At 39.7% G+C, this 16002-nt stretch overlaps 1 protein-coding gene across 1 annotated transcript in view; it reads right to left on the bottom strand.

Annotated features, from left to right (window-relative positions):
* Positions 1-13883, bottom strand: part of dnah9l (dynein, axonemal, heavy polypeptide 9 like) — a 276890-nt gene extending 263007 nt beyond the window's left edge. Inside the window, 5 exon segments of the mRNA XM_073047202.1 lie at positions 2784-2883; positions 5495-5684; positions 9637-9824; positions 12573-12713; positions 13816-13883. Of these exon segments, the coding sequence (XP_072903303.1) occupies positions 2784-2883; positions 5495-5684; positions 9637-9824; positions 12573-12692 (598 nt within the window). The 5' untranslated portion in view covers positions 12693-12713; positions 13816-13883.
* Between the last annotated feature and the right edge of the window lie 2119 nt (positions 13884-16002).

The raw sequence follows: 16002 nt of genomic DNA, 5'->3' as shown, positions 1-16002 counted from the left end.
TGGACTTCAGGAAGGGAAGTCGAGCGAACACACCAGTCTGCATTGAGGGATCAGCAGTGGAAAGGGCGAGACATTCCTGGATGGCAACACCTGAAAAGATCTATCATGGGCCCAACATATTCACCCAATAATGAAGGCATGATAGTGGCTACATTTCATTAGGAGTTTGAGGAGGCTTGCTATGTCACCAAAGACTCTCACAAATTTCTGTAGATGTACCATGGAGAGCATTCTGTTACATCACTATCTGGTATGGAGGGGAGGGCACTGCACAGGATCAGTAAAAGCTGCAGAAAGTTGCAACCTCAGCCAGCTTCAGCACGGGCACTAGTCTCCCCAGCAGCCAGGACATCTTCAAAAGGCAATGTGTCAAAAAGGTAGCACATCATTAAGGAGCCCCATCACCCAGGACGTGCTCTCTTCTCATTGTTACCATCATGGTGGTGGTACAGGAGCCTGAAGAGACACACTTAATGTTTTAGGAAGAGCTTCTTTCATTCTGCCATCAGATTTCTGAATTAACCCATTTACAAAACCTCTTTTTGCTCCCCACTTTGTATCTGTACTAATTTTTATAAAGCTATAAGGTGTGTGCATATAAAACTATAAATAAACTATAAAATGCAATATACACACATTATTGCATTTCATAGTTTTTTTAAAAAAAATTTGTATTGCAACGTACTGCTGCCACAGAACATTACACAGCATATGCCAGTGATATTAAATCTGCTTTTGGTAAAATTACTGTGTGCTGTATTGGACACTTGCAAATGTCTTCCACCTGTAGGATAGCCAAAACAACCCCCCCCCCCCAGTTATTTTTATTACCATTTCATACCAGTGTAAGAGCAAAACAAACAAAACTCACAAATTGTAAAGTGAATCTTGAGCAACATGGAAAAGTTATATTTTTTTTTTAGGGTGGTGGAAGCTTATTAAAGAAATACAAAGGATTTACATAAATGTTTTAAAAACTTCAAATCACCACACTTTAAAAAAAAATGCAAATCCCAATTAACATGTAATTTGCTAATAATGATTACAGAATTTTGTATCTATTTTTCTAGGGATTATTTCATTTTGTTGGCCTTGCCCAGAGGGGTGATTATGAAAAGTAGGCAAACAACCCCATGAATAATATTCTTATATAACCATACAACAATTACAGCACGGAAACAGGCCACCTCAGCCCTTCTAGTCCGTACCGAACGCTTACTCTCACCTAGTCCCACTGGCCCGCACTCAGCCCATTACCCTCCATTCCTTTCCTGTCCATATACCTATCCAAGTGACAATATCGAACCTGCCTCTATCACTTCTACCACTCTCTGAGTAAAGAAATTCCCCCTCACGTTACCCCTAAACTTTTGCCCCCAACTCTCAAATCATGTCCTCTTGTTTGAATCTCCCCTACTCTCAATGGAAACAGCCTATCAACGTCAACTCTATCTATCCCCCTCATAATTTTAAATACCTCTATCAAGTCCCCCCCTCAACCTTCTATGCTCCAAAGAATAAAGACCTAACTTGTTCAACCTTTCTCTGTAACTTAGATGCTGAAACCCAGGTAACATTCTAGTAAATCTCCTCTGTACTCTATTTTGTTGACATTTTTCCTATAATTTAGTGACCAGAACTGCACACAATACTCCAAATTCAGCCTTACCAATGCCTTGTACAATTTTAACATTACATCCCAACTCCTATACTCAATGCTCTGATTTATAAAGGCCAGCATACCAAAAGCTTTCTTCACCACCCTATCCACATGAGATTCCACCTTCAGGGAACTATGCACCATTATTCCTAGATCACTCTGTTCTACTGCATTCCTCAATGCCCTACCATTTACCATGTATGTCCTATTTGGATTATTCCTATCAAAATGTAGCATCTCACACTTATCAGCATTAAACTCCATCTGCCATCTTTCAGCCCACTCTTCTAAACTGACCTAAATCTCTCTGCAAGCTTTGAAAACCTACTTCATTATCCACAACGCCACCTACAATACAATGCAATCTTACAATGCAAATTACTACAGCATGTGGCAAAATGCTGGAAATACATAACAAATTAAATACTATTAGACAGTATCAGATAACTTACATTTCTGTCTGGGCTAAATTAGAAAAAATAATCCAATTTACTATTAGATATCAGGAGATACAGATATTTGAGATTTGTTTTGGGGGGGGGAGAAAAACAAATAATTTAATTGACATCTTAAAAGTAGACACGGTCATCTAACAAAGATACTTCTTGGGAATAAATATCACACAGGAAATATGATACTTGGATCTGAGGAGAGAAACTGGGTTACTATTTCAGATTTTTTAAAAATCAGAAACTCTTTCGACTGCTGAGTATTTCCAACATTTTGCTTTTAAGTTTCCAGTAGCAACAGCAAGTTCTTTTTGCACTCCTGTTTAGGAATAGTCTGGGCACAAGAAAATCAATAATTTGCCGTAGTTCATCAATTTACTAATATTGCCATCGCCAGGCATCTGTCCAAATCTCAACGTCTAACCTTTCAGCTGTATTCTCTCAATAGCGATTGAAGTTATCCTCAATACTTTACACATACTGCATTAAGAAACAGTGCCAATAGATCTAAAAGTTACTTTAGATTCATCACTTGAATTTGTTTCAAAAAAGCTAAAATAAAGTGTTTGCATAAAAATCAGAAAACTTTTTGTTTTAATACATCCAAGTGCCTGGTGACTTTATCTTGGAACAATATATACATTACATATTGAAATGTTATGGCAGCAAATTACCTTCTCTTAATTTCAAGATAATGCTTTTGAATGTAGAGTAGTAGCTGCTTTCTGTCATTTTCAGTATATCAGCTATTTTGCGAACCTTGGGATGCTGGAGCTTTGGAAGCAATTGTAGAGTTATTATTAAAATTATATAGCAAAACAATTCTTTCTGATCTGAAATGATTACATAATACCTCTTACCTTAAAGTACAGATACACAGAGACCAAATTTTGAGTTAAATTATTGGCACCACGTAATGCCAGCATTTCCTTATGCATTTGCCAACAAGGTTAGTGGTTCTAGTTATGCAAGCACAAGTGCATAAATTGTAAATCAATTTACTGAGAATATTATCATGCTCGAGTCATGGATACTGGTCATACAGCAAAGTTGCATAAATCTCCCAAGGTTTACCCTGGTGAATACTACATCTGAGTTTACCTGTTATATGAGGTAGCTGGAAACTACTCGACAACTACTATTTGCAAATAAAAGGGGAAACAAAATCATTGCCAATATCAGAGCTTTTTAACAAGAAACCATGGCAAACATAAATGGATCATTTCTGTGATAGTATTGGGATCCTAGAGACATCAACCAACAACAAGAACATTGACGAAGAAACACAGTTTAGTATTTCTAGATTCCCTGGTGATATTAAGGTATTTGAGTTATAGTAAGGACAACAAAAGGGACAAAGTTAAATGATTGATATGACGGGACAAAGATAGGACAAAAATTATGCAGTGCAAACTTACCACTTCAAGAAATATGGGGGGGAAAGTGAAAATAACTGAGGTAATAGTTGAGTAAATATTAGCAAGGTACTGGGAAATGACTGGACATAGATCTCAAAACAATATACAGGTACATTAATTAATTAACAAGGAACTGTATATGGCTAGTCAGTCTTTACTGCAAGGAAGTTGGAGGGAAGTGTTGAGATTATATACTAAAGAGATCAGAAATTGAGTAATATATAGCTTTGGTCTCAGTGCCTGTTATTGTTGGAACAAAACAAAGTTTCAGAAGATTAATATCCATTAGTGAGAAAGTACTATTCTTTGAGCAGAATGAGCTGTTCCTGGAGATCCAAAGGGTGTAATTTAAAATGCTCTTTAACCATAACAGGGTAGATTTTGAGAGGTTTTGCACTTTTTCCACTGGTTAGACAGTAAAATACTGGTTAGGCTAGTTTTTGGGAAAACTAAAGCTGAAATCAAGGGAAGTGCCTTCATTGAGGTTCATATAATGCGGAATTCTCTCCTGCAAAAATCTTTGCAGATACTCAATTGATAAACATGTTCAAGTCTGAGACTGATAGATTCTTTAACACCAAACAAATCAAACAATACTGGATGGCCTGGACATTTTTCCAATTCATTCTTCATCATTTTACAGAATAACAGAACAGCTTCAAAATAAGATACATCTTCCTCCTGACTTATCTACATGTCTTTAGGCCAATTAAGAGTTCTTTTTAGTTCATTTGTGGTAGTGTGGACATGATTGACAAAGCCAGTATTTATTGTCCTTCCCTCACTATGCCTATTGTGGCTTATTGGGCTGTTTTGAGAGGACTGTGACAGTTGGGTCAGAGCAGTTGAAGATGGTGAGTACATCCCTTGAAGATTAGTGAAAGACAGGTTTTTAAATTGCAATCTGGTAATTTTGCGATTGTCATTGCAGACTCTGAGCCTTTTGTTCTTAATAATCAGTTTAAACCAAGACCAAGGAGATGGTGGTGGACTTTAGGAGATCTAGGCCTCATATGGAGCCAGTGATCATTAATGGAGAATGTGTGGAGCAGGTTAAGACCTACAAGTATCTGGGAGTACAGTTAGACAAGAAGCTAGACTGGACTGCCAACACAGATGCCTTGTGCAGGAAGGCACAGAGTCGACTGTACTTCCTAAGAAGGTTGGCGTCATTCAATGTCTGTAGTGAGATGCTGAAGATGTTCTATAGGTCAGTTGTGGAGAGCGCCCTCTTCTTTGTGGTGGCGTGTTGGGGAGGAAGCATTAAGAAGAGGGACGCCTCACGTCTTAATAAGCTGGTAAGGAAGGCGGGCTCTGTCGTGGGCAAAGTACTCGAGAGTTTAACATCGGTAGCTGAGCGAAGGGCGCTGAGTAGGCTACGGTCAATTATGGATAACTCTGAACATCCTCTACATAGCACCATCCAGAGACAGAGAAGCAATTTCAGCGACAGGTTACTATCGATGCAATGCTCCTCAGACAGGATGAAGAGGTCAATACTCCCCAATGCCATTAGGCTTTACAATTCTACCGCCAGGACTTAAGAACTTTTTAAAAGCTATTATTAATGCTTTTTGAGATAGTGATTTAGATGCATATCATATTTTTTTTACTGAGTTAAGTATTGTATGTAACTAGTTTTGCTACAACAAGTGTATGGGACATTGGAAAAAAAGTTGAATTTCCCCATGGGGATGAATAAAGTATCTATCTATCTAAACTTCAGTTTAGTGGATTTGAACTTGGATCTTTCAATAGTGAGACCAAGCTTCTAGATTACATATTCAATAATTCACTCAGTACTCGTTACATACATCAGTTACTTTTACAAACTACATTCAAAATACTGAAACTTTTTTCTAAAACCCATAAGGGAAAACACTTTACATTAGTGCTATGTTTTAAATGACAGCAGCAGTCACATGCTACCAAAATAAGCACTGAATACGCAGAGTTAACATACCAACCTGCCTATATATTCCAAGCAAGTTTCCTTTCCTTGAAATCCAGAAGTAAATTTCTGCACTTGGTATGGGATTAAATTCTTCAAATAAGACTTGAGCAGAATCTTGCTTGATGACATCCATTACCTGATGTGCCCACTGTATCACCATAGATTCAACAGAATGAAGTATTGATCTGTCCATTTGTGGAAGGCTACACAAACAGAGTCACTCAATAAGTTAGATCATTTGGGATCACCTAGCCAGCTTATTTCAACTGCAACTATTTATGTACAATAGGAGGTTCCAGTCCAAATTTATTAGCATCAAACAGTAGATTATGTATTAAACTTGGATTATATGCACTCTTTAAACATTATGCTTTACAAGTAAATTAATACTTTGAATATAAATAAAATGAAAATATTTGATTAATAACTGACTTTGTTGGAAGAGTGTTACAAATTTAAATTTTGGGTATTTTCAGACAATGATGCTGCTACTCTGCAGGATCAGAAGAAGCTGGAGGGTTGTAAACCCAGCCAGCAAGTCCATCATGGGTACTCATCTCCACAGCCTCAAAAAGTCAGCATCATAAAGGACCCCCCACATCACCCAGTACTTGCCCTGTTCTCATTGCTACTGTCAGGTACAGGAAACAGAAGACAAAATATTTTAGGAATAGATTCTTCCCCTCTGCCATCAGGATTTTTAAATTGTCCATGAACCCTACCTCACTATTTTGCTCTTTTTGTTCTACTCTTACATATTTTGTACTTTAACATAGTATTTTTATATATTGCACTCTACCGCTAAAGCAAAACATAGCAAATATCATGACACACGTCAATAATAATAAACCTGATTCTGAACATTTGGATTAGAGATCTAGATACCCATGAAAATCTTTACAAGTGTAATACATATGATATATAAATCATACAATTTAAATTTGGAAATGTTGGTGTAAAGGTTTATAATACCGTTTCCTAGAATTGCACAAGGCAGAACTACGGCTAATTTTCTTAGCTAAAGATTTCCATAGTTTTTCTTAAAGTTACTCCACGCTCAGATTCATCTATAGTACGTACACCAAAGCCCGTATTTGTTGCCCAGTCCTGATCACTCTTGAAAATGGTGGAGAGTAGTCAGCTAGGCCACTTCAAAGGGCAGCTAAGAGTCAATTACATTGTCCTGAACCTCAGTCAGAAAGTCACTCAACAGGATAAGGATACAGATTTCCTTTCCTTGTTCGGAGAATCGGATGCATTTTCTCTTTCCAGTTTTCATGTCTTTTTAAAATAATTTTAAAAGATGTTCTTCTGTTGCTCTCATCTTGATGTCAATTTTGTTCCTTCCCTATCCACCATTTCCTTCCGTATTCTGCCAATTGTCAACCTATCTAGAAATACCCAAGTTGTTTCAAGCACCTACACCATCACCCCATTCTTCCTAGCCAACCTGGAACTTCACTGATCACCAATAAAAATTCCACAGAAAATCTGATGCGCCTCCATCTGAGAAATTTAAGAACAGAAATAAATTGAAAGCAGCTTATCCTAGTGGCAGAGGATTGAATTTTTTCAACATTCTCCTGAGGAATATAAAAATTGTTTCATGTAAAAACAAGAGTAGATGTGAATAACAAAGAAGCAAAGACAGCAGTATTTATAAACAGAGAATGGAAATGACACATCAAGCACCAGCTCTATGCAAAAGCATTCCAGTTCACACCTGCCCGCTCCCTGTGGCCTTGAAAAAGTTCCCTTTATATGTTACTATTGAATCTACGACTCAACACCCTCTATTCCTAGCAGTGCATTCAATACTAATTGCTGCTTCAAAAAATTTCAAAGTGTCACTTTGACTTCTTCGCCTTTCACCTTGTTCTTGAAACTGAAGACCTCTGCTAATTAACTGGCTGGAATGTTTTACGGACATATTCAACCTTTTGCTTCATTAGTCTGAGATACCCACCTGCTTCAAGCAGGCTTCAATCATTCTGGTGCCCAAGAACATGGTAACCTGCCTCAGTGACTGTCGTCCAGTCAAACTTGCATCCACTGTGATGAAGTGCTTTGAGCGGTTGGTGATGAAACATTCCAGCTCCAGTCTGAAGAGAGACCTGGATCTACAACAAGTCAACTGCTGATGCCATTTCATTGACTCTTCACCCAACTCTGAACACCTGGGCAATGAATCAGCATGAACTTCACTGACTACAGCTCAGCATTCAACACCATCACCTCCTCGAAACTCAGCACTGAGCCCCAGGACCTGAGCCTTGATACCTCCCTATGCAATTGGATCCTCGCTTTCCTCTCCAATTAATACAGATTAGGAACAACATCTGCTCCACAATCACAACTAGCACAGTTACACCACAAGGTTCTGTGCTTAGCCCCTGATTTACTTACTTTATGATTATGTTACTAAGTACAGCCCAGTGCTGTATTTAAGCTTGCTGATGATACAACTGTTATTGGACAAATCAAAGGTGCTGACGAGTTGGCATAGGAGAAAGGATATTGAAAATCTGTTTGAGTGGTGCCACAAAAACATCCTCCCACACAATGTTAGCAAAATTGGAGGTGATTACTGACTCCAAAGGGAAGAAGCTGGAGGTCCATGTCCTCATTAGAGGATCAGAGGTAGAGAGGGTTGTAGCTTTAAATTCCTTGGCATTAACAGAGGATCTGTCTTGGGACCAACATATAAATGCAGTCACTTACAAGGCATGACAGCTCCTCGCCTCAGTTAGAAGTTTGCATAGATTGGGCATTTCAGCAAAAGAATTTGACGAACTTCTATAGATGCACAGTGGAGAGTTTCCTAACTGCTCACACACAGCCTGGTATGCAAACACCAACACCGAGGGTTGCGAAAAACAACAAAGTGATGGATGTACCTCAGTTCATCACAGGCAAAGCCCTCCCCACCACTGAGTGCTGCAGCAAAAACCCCCACCCAGTCTATGCTCTCTTCTCACCACTACCATCAAGCAGTATATTGAGAGTCTTGGCTCCTAAAATGTAACATATACAACCATTAGGTTCCTGATGGTTACATATGGTAATCTATATGTACTTGGAACCTCTACAGTTGTGAACAGTACCATTTACACAACGTTATTACAGTTCTAAAAATGCTTCCAGATCTCCTTGCATTACTTCAGTTGCAAGGAGAAGAACCCAAACTTCTCCAGCCGATGCCTACAATAGGAGTCCATCATCCCTGGAATCAATTTAGTACATTTTTCTGCACCTGCTAAGATATCACATCTTTTCTGAAATACCCAGAACAAGGTATCGTACCCTACTCACATCTGTTGTCCAGCAAGATTTCCTTGCTCTTATATGTCACGTATCTACATCTCACAAATAAAAACCTGTGACTACATTTACCTTTTCAGCCACTTTTATCAACCTACCATGCTACTTCAAAGGAACCTCTGGATCTCTGTCATTTGATCCATTTTAGAGTTATGTTCTCACACTTACATTCACTCATTTCACTCTCTCTCAAAATGCAACACTTCACATCTCTCAGCATTAATTGTCCATTCAATCTGTCAGCCTATATTTCCTTGAAATCTAGAAAACAAGCCCTGTACACCTAAAAAAAAAGTGGTCATAGCACCATTCCCGGAGAATTGCACACCACTCTCCTCTCCAGTCCCATGAATTAGGCATTCCAAATGAATGTTTTTTTTTAAACTTAATCTTGAATTATACAATAGAACTAGATATGCATCTGTCCAGAAAGCTAATCAGGAGAGTTCAATTGTGAATCATAACATTATCAACTGTAAAGGAGAATTGAGATATAATCTTTATCACTCAGATGGCAATTGACCATTGTGCTGATATAACCTTGAAGAGACTTTCATGATCAAGTTCACATCATCAGCATGTGAGCATTTCATGTGTGAAGTGACTGGGAATATCGAGTATGAAATTATATTTCTGGTTAGTACTTTAAGTTTCTGCAAGTTCTTTCATGTATTAAAAACTGCTTACACATTTTAAGAAAACAATTCTATCACAAGAGTTTGGAAAACCTATGATATGAAGGAGTATCATTCGAGAATAGATTTGTTCCAAAACCAGACAATATTTGTTTACAACTACCTATGAGGAAAAAACAAAATCAGCGAAAGAGCATACTCATCTGCTTTTTCCACATCTTGACTTTCAGGAAGCAGAGGCATTGGCAAAATAGTTTTTCCTTCCATTTGTCCATGGACAACAAATATTTTGCCCTTTACAGTTTCAACGTGTTTTTGGATATCATGTGACACAGCTTGTGGCCAACCTGAATGATTATTCATATTGGACAGAATAGGAGCCAGAACCTGGATGAAATGCACAAAAGAGAAAATATATCAAAATAAAAACAACTAGAATTCAATGGCAAGTCAGATCTAGTCAAGTTTATTGTCGTTTTAACTATATACATGAACATATATAACCATATTATATAGAAAAATTGTCTCATTTCTTCGAACCAGGGTGTAACGCACAATAGTAAACATAACACATAATAACTTATGAAGGATAAAATCTAACCTAACTCAAGTAACTTTAGACAAAAAATGGAGATGAGCTTACAGAAATCAGCCATGATCTTAATGAATGGTGGGGCAGGCTCGATGGGCCGGATGGCCTACTCCTGCTCCAATTTCTTATGTTCTTATGTAAAAAGGCAAGAATACCTAGTAGTTATGCTATAGCCCTACAGAACAAAAGTCATCAATCTTTTAGTCAAGCTATCTCAGACAACCGACAGCTCAGCTTTAGACAGCAACAGCAATGAATGTCTGGCCCACTAACAAAGTACCAACCTGAAACAACAAGGAGCTAATGCCTCACACCCAAAGCAGCCAATGTTTAATCCTAACCTGGAAGTGTTGCTTATGGAATCCATATGTTCTCCCTGTGAACGTACTGGTTTCCCCCCAGGTAGTCCAGTTTGCTCCCCATCCCAAAGGCAAGCAGGTCGGTGGGTTAATTGGCCAATATAAATCAATGCTGCTGCGTGGACGAGTGGTGGGATCTGTTGGGAGCAGGCAGGCTTGTGGGACTGGGTGTAGGATTAATGCGAATGGATCCTTGGTGACATTCTTTTCTGCTGTAATGACACAATAACTCCATGCAGGTTGAGAAGAATGTGAAATGCTAAACAAGAGGTAAGAATGAAGTTCTGCTTTACTCCCATGTCAAGTTGTGAACAGTGGTAAGCTATTAGACAGAGGTGGAAAGATTACATGGACTCCATATTTGCAACGTACATTATCCACCAGCTTCTATATCAACTTACTAATTTTACTACCTTCCTTGTCTTGTGACTTTGCTCACTACATAGGGCATGTGACATTTTATCAAATACAAACAAAATCATGTCAAATCAAGCTCAAATCTTAGGCTAGATTCATCTTCATTGGATCCAAGTCCAAATCTGGCATCCAAAATATCAGAAGGATTAATGCAATCTGGAAAAAGTTCACCCAATTCTTCCAAGACAAGTAGGAATGTTTAAAAAGTGCATCTTGCCTAGGCTGCTCCTCTTTTCCACATATTTTACCTGTTTTCTCTTCTGGTTCTTCATTTCATTTTAGTTGAAATATGTCCCCAAACCTCATTCTTTTATTAGGGACACTCACTCATTTGAGATGGCACAGTAGCGCAGAGGTTAGCACAATGCTTTACAATGGCAGCGGCCCGTGGTCAGGTCCCACCACTGTCCATGTGGAGTCTGTATGTTCTCCCCACAACTGTGCGGGTCTCCTCTGGGTGCTCCAGTTTTCTCCCACAGCCCAAAGACATTCCGGTTGGTAGGTTCATTGGTTGCAAATTGTACTGAGACTAGGCTAGGGTTAAATCAGTGGGGGGGGGGGGGGGGGCGGGCGGAGGGGTTGCTGGGTGGCACAGCTTGAAGGGATAGACAGGCCTAGTCCATGCTGTATCTCAATAAATAAATTGAGCTTTGACAATTAGTCAAGCTTGTCTGCATTGTACAAAACACTATTCTCCAATTACCTATTAATCCTATCATTGTATTCCTTCATTAACAGAAACATGACACATTCAGTAATTGATATTAAGACTTTTGAGGTCCTACTCTATAAATTATCCTTCAACCCGAGACTCTATTCAGATTAGATCATCTCAATTGTTTTCCTTCTTCAGAACAATGTATCATGCAATTTGGAAAATCAAGTGTTTTTGTTCACAGAGACAAATGGAAAATGCATATTTAACCAAGTTAGTTAATTAAGCCAATCGCATCACAATACATTATTCACTGTTATTTGATACCAGTGATATGAAGTTGCTTTACCAAAGCCATTCCATTTGACGAATGATTGACATACATGCATCTCAGTCCCTTCAGTCATTTAGTTTTTATGCTACTGGCAATGCTCAGAAATTCCTCAATGTCCTCATGGAAATTGCTATGTCAATTTTGCCGTTTGAGTGATTTACTTTTGCCTTAAGCAGCTTGATAATGTTACTTAATTCAGCCTATACTGTATTATGTAAGGCTGTTGCAAAGAGTAACACAAAGTACTAAATTTACCACACGCCATAGCAATATTATGTATATTAGTACTCATGAATTGTTTCTTTTTATATGAATACTGTGGTTAATGCACCATAAAATACACCCTCCAAGATGATTTAGGATCAATAACACTAGTAAACAATATTCACTCATTTTACTGACTCATGCAAAAGTGTATCCATTCTGCTTGATCAAATCCATGTCGCACAGAACGTATGAAGTTAGGGTGAACAAAGCAGTTAAGGTAGTCAAGCAATGTTTATCAGTAGAATTGGAAGAAAGGAGCAACACGCGGTACAAACTTGTGTTCCTTCAAGAAAACTGCACTGAGCGTACTTGCTACAAAGCTGCCACAAAAGACAAACATGCAACGACACTTCGAAAGTGGTATCTCAATAGCCACTTGAGTACATTGGCAACCGATCAAGAGGTACCTTCTCGTTTAATGAGCAGATGCTATTCACCAGGGCAAACATTATACTTCCACTCAAGAGACAAACAACTATCCAATTTGTTACAAATTATTCAATTATGTTACCTCATTGAATAAAATGGTCAGGTGTTCCACTGGGTGTTGCAAGATCTCCCCTAGCACCAATTCACTTGCGAGTTCATTTTTCAAGGATTTTTCACCACAGTGTTTTAAAATATAAAGCATTTTGCTTTTTGATGGAAACGACTGTTAAAAATTAGAACAATTAAAATTAAATCAGCATTAAGGAGTTTATTCATAGTTCATTTCGAAAAGCAATGTAATTAGCGTCACTCATTTGCTCCCCTTTATTTTCTTCTCTCTGATTACTGACATGTATTAAAAGCCATCACTTTCAAATGCAACTCTTCCTTGTTTAAAAATTTATGTCTTTCAGAATTTTGCCTCGAGTTCTTTTACCTTAACTTTACGAATTCTGGTCGCCAATCCTATAACACTAAAACAGCTTTTAGCATTTATTCTAAACACCGTGATTTTAACACATTATAAAATCTCTTGGACTTCTCTGTCCAATAAGAAATTCTATACAAAATAGAAATTGCGTTTAACTTTAATTTCTGCAAATATTAGTTTCAGTATGGACTGCTACCAAAAAAAACACTTGCCCTGAAATCAAAATTTCAGAGTGCAAAATTAATTTTCTTTGCTTTAATTTTAAACAAGAAAATCGTGGGCATGAATGAAGTTTGAAAGGTCTTCGTACTCTTCATTCTAACGTTTAAGATTAAATACGATATGCTTTCTATTCGGTAATTCCCTTTGTACCTGAACATCAGCATGCAGGGCTCCTCCGGTGCCTGTAAATAAGAGCAGCCTTCCGTGCTGTTTCTTATCGAGGAAGTCCAATAATACTTTCTTGTTTTCATCCACAGCGATAAACCTATTCCATTTCTCAGACTTCACTTTTAACGACTTAAATGCCTGTTTTTTTATAAAATCTATTCGCTCTTCTCCATTACGACCGGCGGATACAAGGGTATTTGTACCTACTTTTTCTTCAGCCATCACACCAGCCTCAAAAGTGTGTGTCGGGATGGAAGAGAGTACAATATATATGACTGAATATTGCAAAACCAGCATAACCAGAACTCCACATAATATCAAGCAACGGTTGATTTAACGAAACTCTTCAGATTACACCCGTTCTGTGCCCGCGCAGGAACTACCGCCTGGGACAGTATTTTTTTTAAAAATAAAGATGCATTAAGGCTTTCCCAAAGCACCAACTTCACAGAAGACACACATAATTGGTACAGGCTAAAATACCGAATATTAGGTAACATTTTACCTGGCATCCACTTCAGCCGGTGCGATGGGATTCTGGCTGTCTCATACTAAATGAATTTGCTGTGTTACTTCCATCGCTGAATAGCTAGCGCGCGCCTCTCCGCGCCCACAGCACCCACCGGCGCGCGCGCCTCTCCGCGCCCACAGCAACCACCGGCGCGCGCGCCTCTCCGCGCCCTCTGCAACTACCCGCCCGCGCGCCTCTCCGCGCCCACAGCACCCACCGGCGCGCGCGCCTCTCCGCGCCCCCTGCATCTACCCGCCCGCGCGCCTCTCCGCGCCCACAGCACCCACCGGCGCGCGCGCCTCTCCGCGCCCCCTGCATCTACCCGCCCGCGCGCCTCTCCGCGCCCACAGCACCCACCGGCGCGCGCGCCTCTCCGCGCCCCCTGCATCTACCCGCCCGCGCGCCTCTCCGCGCCCACAGCACCCACCGGCGCGCGCGCCTCTCCGCGCCCACAGCACCCACCGGCGCGCGCGCCTCTCCGCGCCCCCTGCACCTACCCGCCCGCGCGCCTCCACCCACACGCCTGCACCAGCCTGATAGCCCGGTAACGTGAATCAGCTGTTCTCCTAACTGATAATCCACCGCCAGATGCATACACTGTTTTAGTTGCAATAGTGAGTGAATAAAGATAAAAAGTTTTAAATGGGGGAACTATTGGACTTTGACAGTCTTCAAGAATACACGAAATAAAAATTCTTTCGGGTGTTCAGCAGACTCGTGGATCTTGCTGACTGCAGTTTTGTTTAGATTTTCCGTTTCCAACACGAGTACACGAACTACTTTGACGAAATGTCATTGACTTGCAATGCCAATCCTGTTTTTCTCTTCACAAGTAGCACCTGACCTAACGCGCATTTCCAACAGCTGCACAATTCACCGATAGCTTACAGGCCAATTAATAGCGAAAGTTTTCATTTGCCTTCCTCTACCTCTAACTTTACTTTGCGCTGGAAACAATTGCTCAGAGGAAATAGGTCACATGTACTTCTGGGTGGATCCTGTTGTGGTCCCCAAAAGAAATAAAAGCATAAGGTGTATCCTTATTACGCGAGGTGATTGATAAATTTGTGGCCTACAGTAGGAATCAATTTTAGAAAAACTGGCACATCTATTTTTCAACATAGTCCCCTCCTACATTTACACACTCAGTCCAGCGGTCGTGGAGCATACAGATCTTGAAGGAGGTGAGTTATACAGCTCTCATTACATGCACATGAAGTTCAACTCTTTGAGTGATTATGCAGAAAGTTTGAAGTTAATAACTCATCCCCTTCTACCTTAGGCCACAAACTTATCAATCACTCTTGCTGTGGACACTTTCTGGAGGTCCAAGATCCGTATGCTCCACGACCGCTGGACTAAGTGTGTAAATGTAGGAGGGGACTATGTTGAAAAATAAATGTGCTAGGTTTTCTAAAATTGACTCTTTCTACCTTAAGCCACGAAATTATCGATCACCCCTCGTATATAGTCTTACGCAGAAAATGTGACATTAAGATATGTACTTATATTATCATGGAGTCAATTTTTATTATATTACAACTTTAAGCAAGTCTACAGGGAGTTTGGCCTCATCATGTCGGACATCAATAGAGTAGCTCCTTAGCAGCTAGCCAGCTAGTTTAAATAACGTTAGCTATGCTAATGGTGAATGACACCTGTTAAACTCACCTCAATGTATCTTTTTCAGTCAGTTAACCCACCATGGGCAATGGAAAAGTCACTGTTGCAAACAGTGCAGTGAGCAACACTGTCATTATTCTTGACCCCTATTAGGCAGGAGTACACTTTAGTGTAGTCTGGGGTGAAGTACGTTTTATATTTTCTTTTTTTGGAACACTCTGCCATGGCGATGCAGGACACTAAACTGAACAGGTGGACAATGAAAGAGAGAGAGGGGTCAACTGTAAAGCCTGCCCGCAGAGAAAACTGACAAGTCTACTTAGCACGAAGAGAGACCAAGCAGGATGTTTTTTCTCTCTCTCTCTCTCTCTCTCTCTCTCTCTTCCCCCCCCCGATTTCCAGGATATTGTACAATATTTAATTTGCAGATGTCAGGGAGCTGCTATCAATATGCGGGAGACTCCCTGAACTTCCTGGAGAGGTGGGATGTCTGCTACACTATTTTCATTTCCCTCATCTAAATGGTGCATTATTTAGCATTTCCCTGATGATTATCAT

The sequence above is a fragment of the Hemitrygon akajei genome, chromosome 5 (genome assembly GCF_048418815.1).
Source record: "Hemitrygon akajei chromosome 5, sHemAka1.3, whole genome shotgun sequence".
Classification (NCBI taxonomy): domain Eukaryota; kingdom Metazoa; phylum Chordata; class Chondrichthyes; order Myliobatiformes; family Dasyatidae; genus Hemitrygon; species Hemitrygon akajei.
The sequence above is the reverse complement of the archived record's forward strand: the minus strand, read 5'-3'. Positions and strand labels throughout refer to the sequence as shown.